The sequence below is a fragment of the Acartia tonsa genome, chromosome 9 (assembly GCF_053477335.1).
Source record: "Acartia tonsa isolate MP-2025a chromosome 9, ASM5347733v1, whole genome shotgun sequence".
NCBI classification, from domain to species: domain Eukaryota; kingdom Metazoa; phylum Arthropoda; class Copepoda; order Calanoida; family Acartiidae; genus Acartia; species Acartia tonsa.
The window spans coordinates 45,180,447-45,204,950 of NC_137268.1; the positions used below are offsets into that span (position 1 = coordinate 45,180,447).

The following is a 24,504-nucleotide window of genomic DNA, read 5'->3' on the forward strand; positions in this document are numbered from 1 at the left end:
GATTCTAGACAAAAAAAATCATTTTACAAAATTGATAATTTTAAGTAGATATTTTTTATTGTATAATTAAGGGAGAAGGTAAAGGTAAATTATAAGAACAAATTGGTTCCCATCTTAATTGATGTCGCACTTTATCAATAAACAAGGATGACAACATCCATAAGAAATCATAGATTGAAAAATGAATAAAGTGAGTTATAGAGTAGATGTTAAGTGGTCATAACAAGAGAGAGAATGTAACATTCATAAATAAAAAAAAAATACGAAACGTCTATATATTGATATTCAGAGGTGAATTCCAAAAAAAAAATGGCCTCACTAAAATCAGTTTGCCTCACTGAAATCAGTGAGGCTCCTTCAAAATTTAGAGGAGATAAGTTTTTTTAAAGAATTCACCTTAGAAGTCTTTTATAGCCTGACTGACAAACTAACAGACCTAATAAAAATAACTGGTATGCAAAAAAATACAAACTTTAAAGCAACAATTGAACTCTATTAATTCCCTCCCCCCCAACATTTGTTTTGAAAATTTCAGAAACATAAATAAAAAAGCTGAAAGATAATTTTTTTCCATTACCAGAAGTATATATTCAATCATTTAATACATTAAAAAAAGATAGATAATTTGGTTAAAAACTTCGCAAAACACATACATAATTCAAATAGTTTTAATAATTAATTTCCTTGATTAAAAATCAATTAATTAAACTATCACTTGTAATAAAATGTAATTTTTTCTTCTTCACATAATTATTCTAATTTGTTAATCTTGGTGTCTAGGTACAGGGTATACATATGTTGATAGATATTATACTAAGGATAATAATAGTTAACCTAGCATACATATACACAGGGTGCTTCCCATAAATTGTCACTTTTTTAAAATTTGAATAACAAAACAATTAAAAAAGAACAATGGTTTTGAATGAACCTGAAGGATTCATTTTAAAGCTTGTTTATAAAAAAATTCGCAAAAAAACTAACAGAACCAACATGTAGATTAACAAAAAACTCATCTATGTAAATTGGGAATGTATTGAAGTTAAAGATACCAAAATTGTCCTGTTCAGTTCAATAAAATTAAGTTACACAAATTGTTGAAATTGTAAATTATAAATAAACTTTAGCAGGCTTAAAAATAGGACTATTCAGGTGCCACAGACAGTATTACTATATACAAGTATTAGATATAGATGCTTAGATCTTCAGTATGAATTATATTTCTTTTAGAGTTTCAGTATTATAGATGATATCATATGAACGACTGATGTAAACTCAACCATTCATCCAATATTAGAATAATAAGAATCAATCATTTTTAATGGTATAAAATATTTCAGAATACATAATAGCTGTTTATCACATCATATCATAGACAGCTTTCCGCGGATATAAAAATGAAAAACTGCATTTAATTCTATGATTTTTATTTAATATTTATGGAAAATTGTCACAGGAATCAAAAGTGGTGCAGATTGGGCTTCGTCGTCTCATAAATTTCACAAAGCTTAAATCTTATCTCAATATGTTTCTTATTATCTAACACCTTTTTCATCCCATAAATGATCATAAAATATATGTGTATTGAGACTCCAGGAGATCTAGGAGATTGGTATTTTACTTGTACAGCAGCTGTCATTATTAATATATCTTTGATTCTTCATAGTTTAGAGCACTCCCTTGGGTCAGGGAAAACCAGGCTCAGTTTCAGATATAGTAAGGTATATCCTATTATATAAAGCAATAAGCTTTTTTTCTGTAGCAAAAGAGCTTGCTAACAACCAATATGGTTCTCCTTTACAATGAAGCTTTTTATAAGTTAATTTTTTGCCCCAAGAGGCTCTAATGACACTTGAGAGAAAGGAGGATGGCGCAATCAATTTGAATTTTAGATATAGGTTATACCTTTCATAGACCTATATGAAGCTTCACTGCAAAAGAGATTCATAATTCATAGACACACACACACACACCCAGACAAATACAACAGTCCCTTTAAGAATATTTTATCTCTCTAATCTAATACTTCAGTTATTTCCAAAAATTAACACTTGTATATTATGCCTTTATTCATTTCACATTCATTCAATAGATATAATTTAGACTATTTTTTAGTTAGATCTGAAGATATATTAATACTAAAAATTGCGCCACTAGCCAATAAGTTAACCCCTTGCGGTAGGGTTGCTTCTTGATCTTGTAATTTGGAAAATATATGAGTGCTTTCTAAAAAGTGGCTGGTTGAGAATTTTTAACCCTCTCCACTTATTTTGTAATAAAGAGGGAGGTCATTTTCTAGTAAATCCCGTAAAGGTGTGTGTTATAAGGCCTAAAAATAGTAGTAGAACGATAAGGTGCTCTATATATTTGAATTCCCTATTGAATAGAACAATAGGGAAATTTTTTTTTTTTTGATAACCGTACCTGGAATATCTTTAAAAAATACGAAATTTCTATCAAACGCTTTGTTTGGCTCAAACTGACAAAAATTAAAAAAAAATATAATTATAATAATAATGTTTTCTATAGGTACAAGGTAAAGGTTAAGAACAATCTATACCATTAAACAAAGGAAAAAGTCATTCTTTACAGGTTGATTTATTATAATTATATTTTTTTTATTTGTGTCAGTTTGAGCCAAACAAAGCGTTTGATAGAAATTTCTTATTTTTTAAAGATATTCCAGGAAAGATTATCAAAAAAAAAAAAAATTTCTTCCCTATTGTTCTATTCAATAGGGAATACAAATATATAGAGCACCTTATCGTTCTACTACTATTTTTAGGCCTTATAACACACACCTTTACGGGATTTACTAGAAAATGACCTCCCTCTTTTTAAAAATTTATTCCCCTTCTTTTAGTTTGGGTGATTCTGAATCAAATAGTGTTAGATGATAATTAGATAACTTTATATAATCAATATCTTCATCTTAATAAAATTATATTAAAATAAATTGGCAAGAGAGAGAGGAGACATTCAGGGATCTTAAGAGATAGGACAATGAAAAATAAATAATGTTATACAAAATAACCTATTTCATAGTTTGGAACAAATAAATCAATATTCAACAAAAGTTTTTAAGTTAGTAATTTACAGTCCAATGTCTACTTCCTTCGGCGTCAATTTTCCCAAAAGTTTAATTTATTTTTAGTAGTCTAAAACATAATAAACATCGATCCCTGCGGACAATGTGCGTACGTAAGTAGATCATTATTTACGTTATTAAATATTAAAATACTAGCGGCTACGCCCCTAGAGGCATCTAGGGACACATACAATTGTTCAGCGGTTTAGCGGTTAGCGAGATCCTACGGTACAAACATACAGACATCCTGTTACTTTATTATAAGGATACAATAGAATTATCAATATAGTACAGCATTTTTGAACATTCAGAAGACTAAATTGAATCTTCTAGTGGATAAACACTTCAGGAACACACTACTCCATAAATATTTCAATCGTTCAACTGTCAAAGTGTCCTACTATTGCATGCCAAATATCAAAGCTATCATCGCTGGTCACAACAAGCATATCCTAAGAAAATCAGATACTGCCACCAATCCAACAAGACAGTGCAACTGCCGAGGTGGTCAGAATGCTTGTCCTGTAGATGGCCAATGTCTAAAAGAATCTCTTATCTACAAAGCAGAAGTGACCAACACAATTAAACCAGCTACATATATTGGCAACACAAGCAACACGTTTCACTGGTCACAAACAATCTTTCAACCAAGCAAAATATCAACACAGAACAAGTTTATCTTCCTATCTCTAGACCCTAAAAAGGGATAACATTGACTTTAATCTGAAATGGTCAATTATTAGTCAAGCTCCATCCTACACTCCCATCTCTGGTTCCTGTAAACTGTGTAATCTTGAGAAAGTTAACATCATTCATAGCAAGGACAACAATCTCCTAAATAACTGTAAATGTAGACACAGAGAGAAGTTCCTGTTAGTCAATCACCTGGAAGAAAATGGAATTTAATACTGCTCGATTCAAGATAGTTTTTAAAAAAAATATTTGTAATTTAAATTATGTTATGAAAAATCCTCTAATGTTTTATTGTAAAAATCGTTGAAACTTTTGAATTTTGATTTTATTGTCAGTATCAAAATGTTATTGTAACTGAAGAGTATCATTACGAAACACAGTGTATTACATATAACACTTTTTGTTATTCATTCTATGTTAAATCATATATATATATATATATATATTCAATAACCTGGGAACATCAATTCAGCAAATGTATTTAATTTTAATCATGAATGTTTGGAAGTTATTATTAAATTTTGACACATAGTTTTTTTATTCAAATGAAGTCAAAGTTAAGAAATTTTATTCATAGCTACTCTATGATTGTTCGTATAGGTCTGTCCTTCTGTATGTAATGCTAGGGTAACCCCAATTTTAATTATAACCCTTCAATATTTATCAAAAGAAAACAAATGTAAGCTACCGACATGAGGACACTCTTCAATCAATCTCAACTTTACTCGGTGAATGTAAATTGTTGACTTGAAAATTAACTTTCCTTTTTTTCTTTGGTTTTTAACTTTCTGTTTCATCTTTCTTGTTTCTCTAACTCTTTCAATGGTTGACCATATTATACATATATTTTGATTAAAATTTCAAACAACTTCTTTATTTTTTGACATAACCATCATTGTTAAAAAAATTTTTAGTGAAGAAACTCTACCAAAAGTAGTAGTAGGATTTTTTATTTGTAGGATATCGCTAATTATTTTTTATACTGATTATTATCACAACAAGGTAAAATGGTATAAGCGGAGGATCTCTATATCCAAGTCCTAAAAATGTAGGTATGTCCTTAAACAGTATCATGTATCTAAGCAGTTTTGCAGAAAATTTACTTTCATTTTTTTGGTCTTAGGCATTAATATTCTGCTTATTTTTCAGTTCTGGCACTCTACAAGTGTTAATGTTCGTTTGTGCCTCCAGTTTTTAGCTCCACTTTTATAGATGTTGTTATCCTTGTTATTTCCCTTACTTTTTTTCTTTCTGATTATACAGCTGTTTGGACAAAATTGAACTTGCTTTTGATTTTTCACTTCTATTTGCGTCCTTGTTTGATTATTTTATCAAGTGATTTACTGACCTTTCCTTAATTTATGCTAAAACATTAATGTTATTCCAAAAACAAGGCGCATTGTTGTTTAGTAAAACAGTTGCGTTTTAATTGTTTTCTTATGATATAAACAATTAAAATACTTTTCAAGTTAACAATACTGTTATTTTATATAATAAACATTATTAAAATGTCCGAAAATAAATTTAATGATCAAGAAAAGGTATTTAAACAAGGATGACAACATCCATAAAAGCGAAGCTCTGAAACGGTAGGATAAAAGAGCATTAACACTTATATGGTGTCAGAACTGAATAATCAAAATATAAATATATAACACTCAAAGCAAAATTATAAGTAAATTAATTGAAAAATTGGTGGATGTGGAATATGTTTAAGGACATACTCACATTTTTAGGACTTGATTATGGAGTTGCTTTGCTTTTAATATTATCCGTACTTTCTTGTCCCAGGAATCAGTATACTAAAAATCAGATCAATCGGATGACTGGATCATATAAAAATTTGTTGTTAAAAAAGTGAAAAAATTAACATGTTGAAAATGGACGTACGGACATTCTGGTAACGATTATAGAGTTGCTACGCTTTCTAAATTGTACCTAACTATTACAGGGATCACCATGCAAAATTTAAAGTCGATAGGACAATTCTAACGTGCCTAAATTAACTGGAAAAGCTATCCGTTACGGACAGACGGACGGACCGCTCCTAATTATAGAAAAGCTTCGCTTTTAAAAAGAAAACATATTTAAATTTTGGTGTGTCGGTCCATACAGCAAGCCAAACAAAAGGTTAGCTCTGATGTTAAGCATGTATAATTTACCCAAACAATTTTTAACGTTGTAAGCTTAGACGTCCAAGGATGGGGGTAAACCCCTCATTATACCCACCTAAAATCAAAAACAATAATACATTAGATCATCCCCCCCCCCCCAAACTAAAAATATAAGACGTCCCTGGTTGTAATAAGAATCCTGTATTAATAAGGTATAATATATTAAGCATAATTTGTAATAACGACTTTTATTTATTGCAAAAATAGATTTTCCAGTATGGCTTGGAAACCGATTGATATCCGCTTGATTAGAACTGGTTCTCAGCCATAATCATTAATCATATATAGCACCATATTATTCGCGGATATTAAAATCAAAATAATGAAATTAATACCAGTTTTGTAGCGCGGGTTTTAAGCTTCTCGGGGCTAACTAAACTGGTTTTAATCTAATTTTTTTTATTTTCATTCCGAAGTAATCTGTCTATAATAAGATGCGATAAATAACTTTCTCGTTTTCATTCGAATCCGGTGGATAGGAACCGGTTCTCATCCATACGAAAAAACTATGTCTAGCATCATATTATATCCAGCTTTCTACGAATATAAAAATGTACAATCATAAGATTAAAACCAGTTTTTTTAGCCGGTGCCTTCGGCAACACGGGGCTAAAAAAACTAGTTTTAATCTAATAATTGTACATTCTATATCCGCGGAAAGTCGTTTATAATACGATGCGAGAAATAACTAATATTTTCTCCAAAGTAAACTTTAAAAGACAGGCAATCAGTTAGAATAATTTGGAATTTCGCTTCTAAATCCACAAATAAAGTTTAAATAATTTTTCGATTTAGAAAGAAGAAACAGATATGATAGAAGATATTGGGGCTCGCCTACAGTTACTAGAAAAGGGGCAAAAAGAGGTATAATTTTTTTGGGGGGCGCAGCAGCTTAATAATTAGCATAAAGTAAAACGATTACTCCCCACTCATTTTTTATTAATTTAATACAAGTGTATAGGGACGGGGGGGGGGGGAGATCTGTTATTGACAAGGCACTTTTAGAAATCTGCTAACAATACTTTATATCCTAATTGTTTCATGGCAAGATTGAATAACTTTGATTTTTAAAATTAATTTCCCTGAGGCTTACATTCCGTGTTTTTTTTGCTGGGCCAATTAAGGAATAATGTTGCTGTTTCATTTTTCACAATCTCACAATAATCAAGCTACTTGACTGTTCATCTATGTTCATATTTTCAAGGTTTTAAGTTTGGTATCTAGCATAAGAGAAGAATTAGCAGGGTTAAACACAGCCATGGCGAGAAGGGACAGCCTACAAATAGGTAAAAAAGACGAATAGCTAATCTTTTTAAAGAAACTTTTGTCAGTTTGTCAAAAATGTTCAAACTTGTTTTTTTAATATGATTGAAAGTGCAAAAAAACTAAGATTATACTTAAATCTTTTCTTTTTTATATCATTCTTATTCTTTTATAGAAAAAGCACTGCCACTCTATAATGCTTTTGCTCTTTTGACCAATTGTCTGACTGTTCAATTAATTTGTATGGACGTTGTCATCCTTGTTTTTTTTTGTTTGCAGCTGAGTCTATGGTCCAAGATTTGCATGTTTCGAGACGGCCTCGGGTAAGGAGAGACACTAATACATCTGATGAACTTGTTGACTTTACAGGTAATCTACAATAACAGCATAATATAGCTCAGTGAAAACTAAAAAGGAAGCTTTACAAAGTGTCTCAAAAATCAGCCATGTGACGTCATAAAAATGAGGGATGAGAGGAGAAGTGGGAAAGAAAACCCTTAAAAAGAAATAGATAATCCTTCATTTTTATGACGTCTTATGGCTGATTTTTTAAGACACTTTGTAAAGCTGGACTAAAAAGTCATGATTTATTAGTATATTTTTCCCCGGGTAAAATATATGTATGGACTGTTTCTGAACCTATACAAATTTAAAATTTGAAACAGAGCTCGGCAGCCACGCGCCAGCCGCGTCTAAATATAAACCCGTTTGGATGCTTAGAATTTAAAAAAAGAGTGATTGCCATATTTGGGACATTTATAGACTTCCATCTTATTTTTAAAACTATAAAAGGTTCAATCTCTCTAAGGCCTACAGGCGGCTGATGCGCTGCCGACATAGGCGTCCAAGGGGGGGGGTAATGGGCCATTTGGCACCCCCAAAATTTTGTGAACAATACCCCCCCCAAAAAAAAATTACCCCTACCTTGGGGGTGCCGTAGGCACCCCCAACGATTTTGGGGGGGGTATTTACCCCCCCCAAACCATTTTGGGGGGGTAAATACTCCCCCCAAAATAGAAAATCTCTAACAAAAAAAATTTTTGCGCGCTTTGCGCGCATTTTTAATACCAAATTTTTTATAAAATTTAAATTACCCCCCCCAAAAATTTTACCCCGGGGGTAAATTTTGGGGGGGGTAAACAAATTTTACCCCTGCCAACAGATTTCAGGGGGGGGTAATTACCCCCCCCAAGCAAATTTTACCCCCGGGGTAAAAATTTTGGGGGGGGTAAAAAAAATTTGCGGCGCGCTTCGCGCGCCATTTTACCCCCCCCAAAACCAAATTACCCCCCCCTTAAAAAAATTTTACCCCCCCCAAAATAAAAAGCTTGGACGCCCCTGGCTGCCGAGCCTTGGTTTAAAACAAATATACTTTATAGATGTAAGATTATTTGACCTTAATTGTACAAACTTGCATAAAAGGTAAGGTATAAATTTAATGTTTCTAATATTATGCCTCTATTTATACACTTGTGTAGATCTGAATTTTTGGCTGCTATATGAAATATACTTTTCGACTTTCCACTAAAGGTATTTTTGTACGAATGAAAATCTTTTAGGTATTCACGTGATACGCTTAATATAGATGTTTTCATACTTGTTTTATTTTCTTGGCAATACAATTTTTTATTTAAGGAACGGGTTCGATCCCCTCTCGAAGCAGATATCCTTCAATTGGACTAGATCATAGTGCCACAGAGGTGAACACAATCTATAATACAAAGTAGAACTATGTCTGTCTGTCTGTATGTCTGTCCGTCTGTTGTCCGTCTGTCTGTCTGTCTGTCCGTCTGTCTGTCCGTCTGTCCCTTAAGATCTCGGTAACCACTGAACCGATCGTATTATACTCTTCAGGGTATATACCTATTGGTCCTGTGGTGGTTTTAAGCTATTTTCTTGGGGGGTGGGACACTCCCAAACCCCCTAAAAATAACCTCCCCCCTATTTTTCTTTATTTTTTTGAATTAGTGGTGGAGTGGGGGCTTCTCACCAGGTACTTAATTTTTTTCTTCTCATTAATTACCTCTTGGGGCACAGCCCCTAGAGACTAGGGACAAAGCCGCTAGTGCTTTAATAAAATACTATGCTAAAGTAGCAGGATGTCTAAAGGTTTATTATTTTAAGTGCGAGGTAAGGAGGAAGGGGTGATTGGGCTGTTTTTACACTGGTCCCCAAAGTTTTTTACTAACGATTTCTTAATCGTTGACTTAACAACTTTGGGACTTTTATTAAATTTTGATTTTTTGGTTCATTAAGTTAAGTATCCGAACGTGTCAACCAATAATTGTAATCTATAGAAGGGGTAATTTTGTGTATTATCATTGGTGATGTACATAAATATATAAGCATTGTCTTATCCCTTTAGATCCATGATTTAGATATTGATCTACTATTTGTATTATCACCCTTTTCCAAATCTACATTACAGGATAATTTTGTTGATATACCCAGAACCTTTACCAATCCTTTGCTACGGGAGCTAGCCAGCACTCCCCCGCCTCCCTGGAGACAAGAACTTACAGGAAAATATTCCTTTTTGTTATCATGTTTTGAAAACTACAAAGTAGAAGTATGTAATTCTTTTAAATACAGATACATTTATTAATAAATGTATAAGTATATGTATTACCCAGACAACTACCTAGCTTCTGCTTTTCGTCTGCAAGCGAATTGCTTTCTAGTCTTATATAGCGACTTGGCTGTGTAAGTATTGCTAACGCTATTGGCTGATATTCAAACCCAATTATCGGCAGAGAGCCCCCACCCTTGCTCCCAACCTCCCTCTATTCTTTTACTTCAATATTTAACTAAAGAGTCAACTGATTTCTTGCTTTTGGTTTTTAATACATTTTGGTATGATTCCTTCTGAAAATATAAATGCTGAAATAAGAAAATTGGTATTACCAACCTTTTCCGGTAGCATGTTTTCAGTATTTAAATTTATTTCGAAAATGAAGAATGGAAAAGGTTTCGCGATGATAAAAATATTCTAATAGGTTTGGCATTTTTTGGATAAAAATAATTCAGGGAGTAAAGGAATTTATTCCCCTCGTTAATTGTTAATATATGTTCGTTTATATTCTGGTTTCTCAATTATTTTTGTTTATTTCAATTTATTTTGGCATTTAAGATAATATGTAAATTGTCATGTAATAGGTTTCGTGATTTTTAAACATCCTGAAATGCACTTTTAATTTATAGATTAACTAGCGGTTTTGCCCCTAGCCTCAACTCAACCTATTTTTGTGTTATTTAAATTTAAAAAGAAAAATATTTTTTTTTTTTTGGGGGGGGGTATTTTTTTTTGGGGGGGGGGGGTTTAGGGTGTCCTCCCCCCCAAGAAAATAGCTTAAAACCATCACAGGACCAGTAGGTATATTCCCTGAAGAGTAGAGACCAGTCGGTTCAGTGGTTACTGAGATCTTAAGCTTCAGACAGACAGACGGACGGACAGACAGACATCGTACTACTATGTATTATAGATGAATATGTTAAGGGGTGGGGATTTGCCACTTGCACATCAAAAAAGTAATATTTTGATGTACAGCCAGCACACCACCGCCCTCCTGGAGACAAGAACAACAACGCCAGGGAAGTGGCAGGGGACAACAACACTCACCAAGAGGAGGTCATCAAGATGCATCAGTTTTGCTCTTCATTTTTGCAAAAATCATATTTTTATTAGGGTTGGGCCGGATATCCGGTCATTTTCAATATCCGGCCTGATACCGGATAATAAAACTATCCGGTTGCATGCTATCCGGCTGATTTTTGACGCCGGATATCTGGTTATTCGGTAAATTGCCGGATATCAAACGTTGCCGGATATTCGGCATTATAAATCAGCCGGATATCTGGTATCCGGCCAAAAAAGTATCCGGCCCAACCCTAATTTTTATCCCCTTTTTGGTGTTACACACTTGAGGGACATTATTTTTGCGGAATTCTTATATAATTTTACTATACCTAAATTAAAATATGCATAAACAATTTGTTACATAACGAAAGTTCGTTTTTTGGTGCTTTTTGTAGCGCTATTTCTGTTCAAGAGAACTATTTAAATTTTTAAGTTGTCTAATATATTCTAAAACGACTCACAATATCACATACAGATATATAACATTTGATGACTTGAATTTTGAGTCAAGTTTAAGGATTTTTGAATGATTTACATATATTTAAAAAAATATTATTCTATGTTTGACAGTATGTCCGTAAGTAACAATCTGAAGATAGTTGAGAGATTAAATATGTCATAATTATCAGGCAGTAAACATTGGGGACTTGTCAAAAGACGCCAGGATTCTGAAAACAGTTTGAGAAGCAGGTAAAATTCTTCTATTAATATTATTTATTTCTTGCATTGTATTATTAACACCTTTCCGCGGATACAAAATATGCAACTATAAGATTAAAACCAGTTTTTTTAGCTTCGAATCTGGAGTTGTACATTTTTATATTCTTAGAAAACTGGATATAAAACTATTTTAGTCATAGTTTTTTCGTATGGATGAGAACTGGTTTTAATCCACCAAAAATTAATCGGTTTTTAATGAATACGAGAAAATGAATGCTCGTTTATTCAATAAAAAAAAATTGAATTATATTTTAAAAATCCATAAATGTTATAGGTATTATATATTTCATGTAATTTGTATTTTCTGCTGAATTAGATAATTTTAGAGTTATAGAATTCATTCACTAGGAACTTTGGAAAATATTAGTTTTAATGATAAATTAGGAGATTTTTTCTGTTATAAAATAAAATCTCAATTTTGGTATTTAATCTTCATAAAACGCCTTTTAAATTGTCGTCACTCTTATATCCTTTTCTCCAGATTATTGTAGCTCTACCACAGAAATAAAAAATAAATAATGGAGAACTATAAACTTAAGGGCACTAGTAACTTCACCTTATATTTTTTCTCCTTTTTCTGAGCCTACTAAAAGTCATACATTTTGTAATATTAGAAACCTCTTGCATTAACCTAACCCTTAGGAGTCCTTCTTACCAATATTATCGATAAATAATTACTTTGATATTGCACCTTGATTATCATGTACTCTAATAATGTCATGCTCGCAGCTGGCTGAAATATCGATACCCCCGTCAACCCCTTTACCATAAATTCCTCCCCTCCTACTGGATATACGATCTGGCCATGCAATGAGGTCCACATTAGCAAGATAAATTGTCGACAAATTTTCCCTTGTCAATATATCCATATATATCCTATATCCATTATTATTACAGAAGGAACAGTGAAGCTCTGCATCCTGACGATGATTTGTCTCCAGCCAGACCTAGAAGTAGATACAGGTAAAGTGAAAGAAATTTTGAGTAGAGTGATCATGGGATCGATAATCTACCAAAAACTATCAACTTTAATGGCTTCTAAATCCTAAGTTTCTTAAAAAGGCGAAAACATACGAACTTCCAGATATAAGTTGTGTTGGGTGTCACTTTTGTATGGTCCTTGGACAAAACCTAAAGTCATAATACACGATCATAATTCTATTATATTTATATGTATAGTAGTTTTTTTTTCTGTTGCTTAAGATATCAATATCTACTGAACCAATTGGCTTTTCCATTTGGGGGTAGCATCACATAGGTCCTTGGATGGCTTTAGGCTATATCATTTTGAGATTAAAGTATCAGTAATAATTTTTTGGCTATTTTCTGCCGATCTCTTTACCTTCGAATACGCAGCCCCTAGATTCTATAGGAGCGCAGCTACTAGTAAGTTACATTGCATTATAGTTCAGATATCTAAAGGGATAAGACAATGGACGAAATTTTTTTTTACATACCCAATGACGATACACAAAATTACCCCTTTTGTAGATAAAAAATATTGGTTGAAGCGTTTGCACACCCAACTAAATTAATCAACCTATGAAGTCCCCAAGGTTGCTAAGGCAACAAATAAGAAAATGTCATTATAAAACTTTGGGGACTATTGTAATAAACTGCTCAATGTCCCTTCCCTCCCTTTAATTTTTTTTGCTTCAGATCAGCCCCGTTGACAAGTACCTATCAGAGAAACAACTGTAGTACAAACGAACCCTCAGTAAACCTGAGAACTTCAGAAGGTTCCAGAAACAAGTTGCAACACCACAGGAAAATTATTGAACAATAAAATATTGCAGCTACTCTATGACGCGTAGGTTCGACCGACTAACCGACAATTAGGTAGACACATTATGGCTTCAAATCTGGATAAATTTTTGTTTTACGATGTGCTATAAATTATTTTCCACGAAAAATAAACAAATAACATTAAATTTATCTTATAATTTTCATCTTACTATATGTGGAAAACTGTCTAGAATACGATGCAATAATTATTCATTCTGTATTATTAATATGTTAAATTCTACTGTTATTTTTAAGGCTTATTGAAATACTGATTTTTCTTTAGTTTAATTATAAAAGTTTTCAATAAATTCCCCCAAAAACTTGGTAGAGACCAGTTACCCCCACGACCAGACAGAAAATTATACTACAGAAATTCCATAAGTGTGGACCCAGATTTTGCCCAGCTGGTTCTGATGGACCAAAGTAAGAAAGATTGTTTCGTTTAGAGGTTATGGGTTCGATCAGTGGCGTGCAAATAATTTTGCCAGAGTCACACCCGTGATTTTAACACCCTTCCTAAGTAATTAATTATTAGTAATATATTAATTTCAGAAATAGATATAGAATATACGTAGGTTTTATGACAGGGGGAAAATGTCCTCAATTTTAGCTGCAAGCATGGACATTTCAGTTCGTTCATACAATAGTAGAAGGACAGAGGATTGGGTAAAGGGAATGGATGGGGGGTTTATTTTTTTAGCCAGCCACAAGTTTCACTTTATTATAGTACATGATAATCTGGTGTGAGATCCAGATAGCAATAAATCCATTATTTCAGATCGTATAAGCACACGAAGCCCACGGATAATGGAGGTACAGCCGTGGACACCAACTAATGAGGTTCAAGGGGTAAGTTCAGGGAGTCGGGGATATGTGAACTAAAGATTAATTATTATTTTTTAGAAAATATTTTTACTCTTTCCTTTTTTAGTAGCTCTTTAAAAAGACATAAAGAAAGTTTATATCCTTAACTAAAAGTAACAAGATGTTTGTCTGTCTGTGTTGTATCTGTGTTTTTGTACCGAATGATCTCGCTAACCGCAAGATTAATATGGTTCTCCTTTACTGCAAATATTCTTAGTTTCAGGAAAAGTATATAACTATTATTCGGTTGTGTAACTCTATCCCCTTTAAAGATATCGCACCTTGAAAGGAATTAAACCACCACATATATTCTTTTTCTGTTTAAAACTAAAATGTAAAGTGGAGGGTTGACTCCACTTTTTCACCGACCTCCCCTATGTGCCCCAAGAGGCCTTTAGGGTGCGAAGCCGGTAGTCATAATAGGGGGTCAACCGGTTGTAGATTAGTCTTACAACCAGTAGCAATACTCTTAAAATAAGTTAAAATAAATAAAGTGCAAACAAAACAAAAAATTTGCTAAAGAAAAATTGCTTTTACAAAAATCATGTTTGATAATATAAATAAAATGTATGAAGAAATAGAATTATTAAATTTGGCACTTGTAAAAATTTATTTCAGATCGTTAAGTTTTCTTAAAAGGTGTTTTTCTTCATATATTTTTAAAAGCGAAGCTTTTCTATAATTAGGGTCGGTCCGTCCGTACGTCCGTCCGAGATAGATAGCTTTTATTCGTTAATTTAGGCATGTTAGAATTGTCCTATCGATTTCAAACTTTGCATGATGATTCCTATAGTAGTTGGGTACGATTTAGAAAGCATAGCAACTCTATAATCATTACCAGAATGTCCGTACGTCCATTTTAAACATGTTGATTTTTCTACTTTTTTAACAACAAATTTTCAAGTGTTTTAATTATCCGTTTGATCTGATTTTTGGTATATTGATTTCTGGGACAACAAAGAACAATATTATAAGCGAAGCAACTCTATCAAGTCCAAAAATGTAAGTATGTCCATAAACATTATCCTGTTTTTAAGCAGTTTTTCAACAAATTTACCTACAATTTTGATTCGACATTTATACATTTATGTTCCGATTTTTCAGTTCAGATACTATACAAGTGTTAATGTCCGTTTGTCCTACCGTTTCAGTGCTTCGCTTTTATGGATGTTGTCATCCTTGTTTATAATAAAAAAGTTGAAAATCAACATGTTTAAAATGGACGTATAGACATCTGGTAACGATTATAGAGTTGCTACGCTTTATAAATAGAAAAGCTTCTTTTTTAAAAAGAGGTTGTAAAACCTTTCCAATTTCTTGCCTTTGGATGATTTTTCACCCCCATACAGAAAGGTTTGCCAAGGAGGGTGTGACTTTTTAACTTTTTATCCCCTTCGGAACGCCTCTGACCCCTTGGAATTTTTAGTGAGGGGGGAGGGGAGTTTTTTGGCCCCGAATTCAGGTTCAATGTAAAAATAATTGGACATTATCGTTCCTGTTTAGCATATTTATCTCTTTACTCGAGTGAATTTGATAAAGCAATTTAAATTAATGTCCCTCATTATTTTCATTTATATATAAGCTTTAAAAATATTACTTCATAGGTATTTAATAACATTATTTTCTTTTATTGATGATAAACAAAATTTCCCATTTATCAGATTAGAATTATTGGTTAAAGAGTCTAGACACTTCAGTTTGTCAACAAACCAAGTAAAATGTAATAAAATAACTTTTAACTTTTATCCAACCAATAAGACAACGTGGGTTGGGTATAAAACTTTGGGTACCAGTATAATTTACAGGTAAATGTCTCCTCATTGGGTATATGTGGACTATATACATACATGTCTAAAAACAAACAACTAACACTTTAATTGCATGACCTTAACTAGAGAGAGCTAATTAAATTACTTCTGTTCATTCTATTATTCTCTAAATAAAACTACAAACGTCATAAGCCTGACATAGCAGCAGGTTTAATTTCAATATTTTCCTGTAGGTGATAAATAGATTGCTGGAGCGACAATTTTTGTTGTACCCGTGGGTCAGGGAGAAGATTATGAAAAATCAGCTCAGGCTTATTCTAAAGGTGAGTTTTCCAGGAAGGGAACATTGGGCTGTTTATTACACTAGTCCCCAAAGGTTTATGCCAACGTTTTTTTATTTGTCACAACTCAGTGAATTTTAATTGGTTGGTTCATTAAGTTGAATGTCTATACTTTTCAAACACTAACTGTAATTTAAAGATGGATTAATTTTGTGTATCATCATTGGGGATGTTTACAATTTATCTGTAATTTATATTTAAGTCTGTATATACAGTCTTATGTATTTATTTTTTACTAGCGGCTACGCCCCTAGAGGCCTCTAGGGGCACTTGAGGAGGAGGGGAAGTCGAATTTTGATAACCCAATTTCTTATTTTAGATTTTAAAAGAAAAAGTAAAAAAAATATTTTGGGGGGTGGAAATTTTTTTTTAATCATTTTTAATTTTAGTTTTAAAAAATTTAATTTTTTTTTTGGGGGGTATTTTTCATTTTTAGGGGGGGGGTGGGGGTGTCCTACCCCCCATGAAAATAGTTATAAACCTTCCCGGGACCTTTAAGCTACCCTGTTAAGGAAAACCCGATTGGTTCAGCGGTTAGCGAGATCCTTCGGTACAGACACACAGATACATAAACAGACAAACAGACAAACATCCTGTTACTTTAGTATAAGGATTTATGTTTGAGCTTTAAAAAAATATATATTCAACATTTTACAAAAATCCCTAAAAATGCCCCTTTTAAAATATCGGGAGGTTAAAGTAATTCTGGATGGCCGTTTTTCGTTTGATTGTTTAGTACTTTATGTCAGGTTAGGTTTGGTTATATTGGGAACTTTATAGCCCCACATGGTAAAGACATATATAGATCCTACACGGGTAAGACCTTTGTTTAGTCAAAATACAGCCCCCGCCTTTTTTTCAAATAAAAAATAAACAAATAGGGATTTCAGTGCTCGATAACCTTTTTGCGGGGAATCGCCAATTATTGTTTAATTTTCCTAAATTTACTCAGGACTACCTTAATCCTGGACCCCAAAGAAGATCAACAGTTTTAAAGGTAACAAATGAACAATATTATTAGGGGTCTAAAAAGAGTTTTGTACAGCAAAGTAAAAGTTAGAATGTAAAATGAAAAATTGTAGTTGGCACATTTCAGAATACCTATATTAATATGCATATAAGTGCCTTTATTACTTTAATTCAGGCTAGGTTAGGTTATTTTGGTTAGGCCCATAGAGATTGCGCAAACTACTCACATTATTTTAATTTATCAAAAAGGGAGTAGGGACGATTCAGTGTTTGAAAGGCACTTTTAGGCAAATTACCCAAAGTATTATAATGTTTTGAGCTTCTACGCATCATGGAAAATTTGCTTTAAAAAATTGTTTTTGTTCGATTTTTATTGTCCTGTTTAATTTATTCTAAGTCACGCGTTTTATCAATATCTTTCTTCACACACAAAAAAATAATAACAAAAGCAAATGGACTTTAAAGGAAAGTGAAATATGCAATTACATATACAATAAATGTTAATATGTAGAATTTATTAGAAAGAACATAAATTATTTTAAATAATTAATATTTTAAAAGACATTGGCAATTTCACTTCAACCTAAAGTTAAACACAGACAAAAAAAATATATTTTTGATGATTATTTCAATTATGTAAGGTTAAGTAAAGTTTAAAACAGTAGGGCCAGTAAAAAATCTCTTAGGATTAGAAATTCCAGATAATGGAAAGAGAACGAAGTAGCTGGTTATTTATATATCCAGAGATTGTTTTAGGCTATTTTATTGTATTTTATGTATAATTTTTCATTGGTATTAGATCATCTATGACGCACATCAATTATTTCCAGTTTGGAGGTCTACACTCAGAGAAAAGGTAAATTATTAGTTTGAATATCTTCATTTGTTTTTGATAGATTTTTAAATTGAATAGATAGATTTCTTAATAAAATTCATGATAGATTTCTTAAAAGATTTCCTGTCAGATTTTTTGATAGATTTCTAAATTTATTTCTTAATAGATTTCTTAATAAAATTTCTGATAGATTTCTTGAGAGATTTCCTGGCAGATTTCTTGATAGTTTTCTTAGGGATAAGGGATGGGAAACCTGACCGAAAACTAGGTCTCAGCCTCCTTTTTAAAGTGATGGGGCAACTTTTCTTTTTTGCCTATAAAATCAACTCATTTCTTAATATGTTTTCTGATAAATTTCTAAACTGATTTTTTGATATATTTCTTTATTGATATTTTGATAGAATTCTTGATAGATGTTTTGATAGATGGATTTATAGACAGATTAAAAAGATAGATTGATACAATTGTTATTAGATAGGTCGATAGATTAATAGATAATTTATATTCAAATATTAGAGAGACAATGGCTGTTATATTTCAATTAGGTAATTATTTATTTATTTTTAATATTCTAATCAATGAAAATTTTCTAGTTGAGTCAAAATTGGAACCTTGTAGACAAAATGGAGCAACTCGTTATCACATTATGTCAACAATTTAGCACTCCAAGGTAATTAAGTGCATTTTTTTTTAGCAGTGTACTAGGATGTTTGTCTGTGTTTGTTTGTGTGTATCCTTTAAGACGTCCAAACCGGCAAAATCAATTAGGTTCTTGTGGTAGATGGGAAGGTAAGGCATTTATTGTTGCTGAGACCTTAAATCAACGGGTTAATCAATTAGGTCCTTGTTGCAGATGGGAATGTAAGGCATTTCTTGTTGTTGATACCTTAAAGTGAGAAATTAATTTTCCTTCTTAGACTTATAAATTTTATTATGACAATGTAATGTAATTGTTGTCTATGAAGAATATTTAAAATAATTTGATTGTAGGAAAGGTTAGAAGCAAAAAGATTATAAATGTTTGTCTGTAATTTAGGCTACCAGACGAGCTAGAGGCTTTGCAACAAGTTTGTTCTTGTATGATTCAGGTTTTTACTTTCATTGATCAAAATTTAATTTTATGTCCGTCTGCCTGTCCATATGTATGCAACGCTAGTTTCCTTCCAATGTCTTATCGTAGTTAATTCGAAATAAATTATATGAAATTTCTGTACTACTCTGCCCACTTATAGATAGTTTTGAAATCATTTTTACGCAGCCAATGGGCATATCTTACAGCTTAGTTTTCCTAATAGTTTTGGTTTTGCTGAACTACTGATTAACACGTTTTTCTAGGTTGAAAATTATGATAGTGCCTAAAAAATGACTTCAAACTGGCCTACCATTGGTTAATTTAAATGTATACTGCCTATCATATGCCATTTGTATTGCATGGCGTCATTTTTTTAGGCACTACCATCAGTTTGTTTAGGTTGCACAGCACTTTTTAAAGTCTCAACTTTTCAGTTCAGGAAAAAATTCATCCAAACAGGTTATTTATATAGACATACATTGCATGCCATAAAGTTGATACTCATTGATGCTTTGGCTAATGCTTATCTAAAAGATCATTGATACAAAAAATTCTTATTACTTTGTATATAAGAAAGCGGGGGGGGGGGATGACTTGCTAATTCGATCATCTTACTATTTACAGCTCGTTGTTCGTTGGCTTAACAACTTTGAGGACTTTTTTGAATTTTGATTGGTTGGTTCATGAAGCCTAGCGTCCAAACGTTTTAATAACTAATTGAAATCTACAGAAGTGGTAATTTTTTGTATCATCATTGGGGATAAACATCAATTTATCGGTAGTTGTCTTATACTTTTAGATTCCTGATATCGTTCCTTAGCCTTTATCCTTGGTAAATCCATTTCCCATTATTACTAAGACAATAACAGAATAGTTATTTCTCGCATCGTATTATAAACGGCTTTCCGCGGATATAGAATGTACAATTATGAGATTTAAACTAGTTTTTTTACTGGTTTTAATCTTATGATTGTACATTTTTATATTATAATATACGATATAATACGATGCTATACATAGTTTTTTTCGTATGGATGAGAACCGGTTCCTATCCACCGGATTCGAATGAATACAAGAAATGTAATAATTGTTGAATTAATTAATCATCAATTTAAGGTTCCAAAACTTCCCAACAGTAAGTTCTGGTTTGAAGTGAGGAAAAAATTGGCCACTGGAGGATTGGAAAACCAGGTCGAAAAATTTTTGCATTAAAAAAACATATTAATAGAATAAAGAAAATATAGATTGTATAGGAACCATAAGACAATTTAGCAAAATCTCAATCCAAAAAAAAATACTTTAAAAGCTTGTAAAACATTCTCGCATATGTTGACTAAAAAACTTTGGGTACTTTTGGTAGATTGGTAAAAACTTTTGGTGCCAATACTTTTCTGCCAATAATACTAATCAACATCATTATTGTTTATCATAATTGGGCATGTGCATGAACATATCGTCTATTGTCATACGCCTTAATATCACTGAGGCTTGTATTTAGGAGATGACCAGCACAGAAGAATCAGAGATAGAACCCTTGTCAGATTCAAGGCCAGATCCTGCGGATTCAGAGGACAAGGTTTGTCAGTTGTGCATTCACTTCCGCATATTAATATATAATACATATTTCGAAAATATTTTTCATCATGGCTTTGAAACCGATTAATATCCACTTGATTAGAACCGGTTGTCAGCTGTTCTGAAAAATAATGTTTTCACGAATATTACAAAAAAATCTTGAATTAATAACAGTTTTGTTATGCCAAAAGGTTTCAATTTTATAATTTCTTATTTTGATACCCGCGGAAAGCTGTCTATGATACAATGTGATACATAACAATTATATGGTAAAAGCAGAAAAAGTTGTCATTCATATACATGGGGAAAGAATAATCTTGGCTATTTAGGATTATATTTAAAAAGGTAATCCTTATATAAAAGTAACGGGAGGTGTTTCTCTTTGTCTGTAAAAGTAATAGGATGTGTGTCGGATTTTCTGTGTGTCTTAAAGGATAAAATGAAAGAACTAATGCTTTAATACACAAAAGCACAAAAAATTAAATTCCTCTATTAACAATTTTTATGCTAGGGGCGAAGCTAAAATTTAGTTTATCACAAAAGCAAAAGGCAAAATAGTTTTATCTTAAACTATTGGTACTCTAATTAAGGTTGTTGATAGAAATGATTCAGCGGCTACTACATTAAATAGCAGCCAAGATATAAGGGAAGACAAGAATAATTATGATCAAAGAGGAAAGTCTAAGCTATCAATACCCAAGGCATGAATATAAATTTTAAAAAGTTAATTGATTTAAAAATCAAGTAATAAATTTTTTCCAGTATGGCTTCAAAACCGATTATTATCCGCTGCATTAAAACCGGTTCTGAACCGTACTGGAAAATTGTTTATTTACTAAGTATATTTGCGATTACTTTTATTTAATGAAATCTTCCAATTTTTAACATGTACAAAACGGCCTGCTTAATTGCTTCAAGATCCATGTCAGATCTATATAGGAAATAAATGTCTATAAACGAGCTCAAGTTTTCCAAGGAATATATGATTAAAACTCATAGTGCTCCAATAATCCATAATAAACTCTCATTGCCCAGAACGATAAGACCCATTATTTTACTTTATTAAAAATAAATTCATTTTTTTAATTTCATGTTGCTATTTACCTTATATTGATGTATTTAATTTCTAATCATAAAAAAGAAAATTTAAATTTATAATATTATAAATTTAAGAAAACTATGTTTTAAAAGAATTCGATTGTGGCGACATTTTGTGTGTTCAAATATTAAACTAAAATTGTAATCATCATCATTAACCCTTTGGTGATAGTAATGTAAAGAAAAAAATATAATTTAAAAAAATCTTTTAAAAATCATTTAAATTATTAAATATTTACTTTCTTTTAGATAGTAATGCCGGGTGAGGAAAATAGATTTATTGAGAAATAGATATGCATATAGAAAACTAGCCAATAGGGAGATAATTATATCGAGCCAACTCTAGTTGTATCATATTACAGACAATTTTTCACGAAATTGACTTTTCTTTGGGTGAAATTATAAGTTGAAAAGTTTGGACACCTTTGGTGAGAATTAATCAATCAATTATGTAATTACGTGTTAAAAGTAAGTATTCCTATTGAAATAAATCATATAGTTTTGAAAAAGAATTTTTTTAGAGCTCTAAGAATATTTATTCTGTATTATTTATTATTGGTCAAAAATGTTTATAAATTCAATAATCATGACCCCTCAGGTTGAAGTTACAAAGCCTGGCCAAGAATCTAAAACAGATACACAACAAGTGACAAATGTATAAATTCAAAAATGGATTAATGAATTTATTACTTTGATCTTACACTAGATTATCATGTAATCTAATAAAGTTTTCTTTTTAGCAATTTGTACATGCATTTTAGAGTCTTTGATTTTCTTTAAGTACATTTTGAATCATAATTTTTGTGCTACATGTAAATTTTTAATGCACAAATTAAATATATTTTAACGCATTTTATTCTGCTATTAAAAATATCATAAAAATGGATTTTTTAAAGTTTTTAAAACATTTTAATGTGTATGATTTAATGATTTATCTAGTATTGGTGACAGTAACCTAAAAGTCCAGAATGTTATATGCGAATTACCACTAAACGGCTGTTAATATAAGTCCAATTAATAAATTGCATCTTTTATAAAATAATGCTACGAAAATTTATTGAAATGTTTACAGAATATGTACTGTATAAAATCCTTTGATGAAATTTAAATCAATTTACCACTACTTTTGAATAAAAAAAATTATTCATTTTTTTGCAATTTGCAAATTTAAAAAAAAAATCCAATTTTTGAGTATTTTCTTATTACCTTAAAATAAGTGTAATACGTCTTTCTACTTTAATTTATTTATAAAACTAATATTTTTGATTTTTCAAGTTTTATTAAATATTTATCAATTTAATTTATGTTGTAAAATAATTAAGATTTTATTGAAAAAAATATAGCAGTATTTTTATTACTATGTTTGTTGGAATGGTAAATTATCGCAGTGTGTTACAAACAGATTTCTGCGAATACTAAAATAAAAGTTTAATCCCAGTTTTCACTCCGAGAGGCTAACAAAACTAGTATAATTTTTTTTAATAATCTAATTTTTATTTTGTTATTCGTCGAAAGTTTAAGTAGTTATTGCATGTAAAGTTTGCTAGACGTTTTTTTCGATAGTTGTAGTTGCGATTTTTTTACTAAAAACGCAGCAACTCAATTTTCATCATTTCCTTTAGAGTTTTTTAAGCTTCACTTTTGTGGATAACTACACATCCTTGTACATAATTCTAATATGAAAATGTGTATTAGGTCAAGACTAATTGCATTTTCTTCCACCTTAAGTTTATAAAAAAAACTTTAAGATACATTTTAATTTTCAAAATATTTCATAAAACCTATGTCATTCAGTCTTAGGCATATATCTTTAATTTTATACTCAGACAGGTTTACCTCAAATCATTGCCCCAATTATGATCAACAAAATTGTTATGGAAAAAATAGAGAATATAATTATTTTTAAAAACTTTTGCATGCAACGATATTAGCTACTTTGTAAAACGTTTTAAATAAAAACTCTTTAAGTTCCTTTTTTATGTTGAAATATTTAAAATATTTTTTGATGTTTCTAATACGGTTTAGACTTTTTATTGGTCTATAATTATAATGTTTAAATATGTATTTACTATAATAAAAATTGTTAGAACGGTTATTTATTTTTTGATCTAATAATTTGCTTCGTTTTTTTACTTCATATAATGCTAAAATGCGTCTATAGTTAAACTACCTCAGGACTTAAAAGAAGCTTCCCTGAAATGAAAAACTCATTCAGTAGTTCTCGCAATCTTAAGCTACGGGTTATAATAGGATAGCTTCATAGTTATCTGAATAAAATTTATTTGTTACTATTAATATCTTAAGAAGAAATATCTAATATTATTCTTATTGTTTGAGTAGCTGAAATTATATTTATTGACACTGATTAAAAATTATTAAATTTAACGTTCTTTTGACTTTAGCCTAGCATTTGATACGCATTCAAACTTAAGTAGTAAACTGAAGCTTTTTAACGTAGCATTTTCGTTTGATGCTCAAGATTTCTAAAATGCCCTGGCCGACTAGATTAATATGTTTTAGGGAAGCTTATTTTTTTTTTTTTTGGGGGGGGGGGGCTGGTTTTTCATTCCCTTAATTATCTTATAGCCCTTTAGTTCTACTTACTTCTTTATGCATAAAAC

The 24,504-nt window shown here is 31.2% G+C and overlaps 2 protein-coding genes across 2 annotated transcripts; both read left to right on the forward strand.

Annotated features, from left to right (window-relative positions):
- The first annotated feature begins 5,203 nt into the window (after window positions 1-5,203).
- LOC145327900 (uncharacterized) lies at window positions 5,204-13,383 on the forward strand. The gene is made up of 10 exons (XM_080171431.1): window positions 5,204-5,322; window positions 6,751-6,819; window positions 7,160-7,241; window positions 7,498-7,587; window positions 8,854-8,918; window positions 9,647-9,735; window positions 10,761-10,846; window positions 11,485-11,545; window positions 12,473-12,538; window positions 13,235-13,383. Exons 1-10 carry the CDS (start codon window positions 5,290-5,292, stop codon window positions 13,359-13,361), a joined length of 768 nt encoding a protein of 255 aa, XP_080027557.1. The 5' UTR covers window positions 5,204-5,289; the 3' UTR covers window positions 13,362-13,383.
- A 250-nt stretch (window positions 13,384-13,633) lies between these two features.
- On the forward strand, window positions 13,634-23,987 carry LOC145327901 (uncharacterized). Its single transcript, XM_080171432.1, has 12 exons — window positions 13,634-13,783; window positions 14,139-14,209; window positions 16,227-16,316; window positions 17,287-17,331; window positions 18,103-18,159; window positions 18,732-18,808; window positions 19,175-19,226; window positions 19,610-19,669; window positions 20,327-20,401; window positions 20,709-20,786; window positions 21,376-21,486; window positions 22,482-23,987. Exons 1-12 carry the CDS (start codon window positions 13,774-13,776, stop codon window positions 22,542-22,544), a joined length of 789 nt encoding a protein of 262 aa, XP_080027558.1. The 5' UTR covers window positions 13,634-13,773; the 3' UTR covers window positions 22,545-23,987.
- The last annotated feature ends 517 nt before the right edge of the window (window positions 23,988-24,504 follow it).

Bases quoted from the DNA above. Each gene is read 5' to 3' on its own strand.
- LOC145327900 (XM_080171431.1), top strand. From the start codon at position 5,290: ATGTCCGAAAATAAATTTAATGATCAAGAAAAG. The intron at 7,242-7,497 runs GTAAAAAAGACG...TTTTGTTTGCAG, and splicing joins AAGGGACAGCCTACAAATAG to CTGAGTCTATGGTCCAAGAT. The intron at 8,919-9,646 runs GTGAACACAATC...TCTACATTACAG, and splicing joins TAGATCATAGTGCCACAGAG to GATAATTTTGTTGATATACC.
- LOC145327901 (XM_080171432.1), top strand. The intron at 18,809-19,174 runs GTAATTAAGTGC...TCTGTAATTTAG, and splicing joins CAACAATTTAGCACTCCAAG to GCTACCAGACGAGCTAGAGG. The intron at 19,227-19,609 runs GTTTTTACTTTC...CAGTTTGTTTAG, and splicing joins TTTGTTCTTGTATGATTCAG to GTTGCACAGCACTTTTTAAA.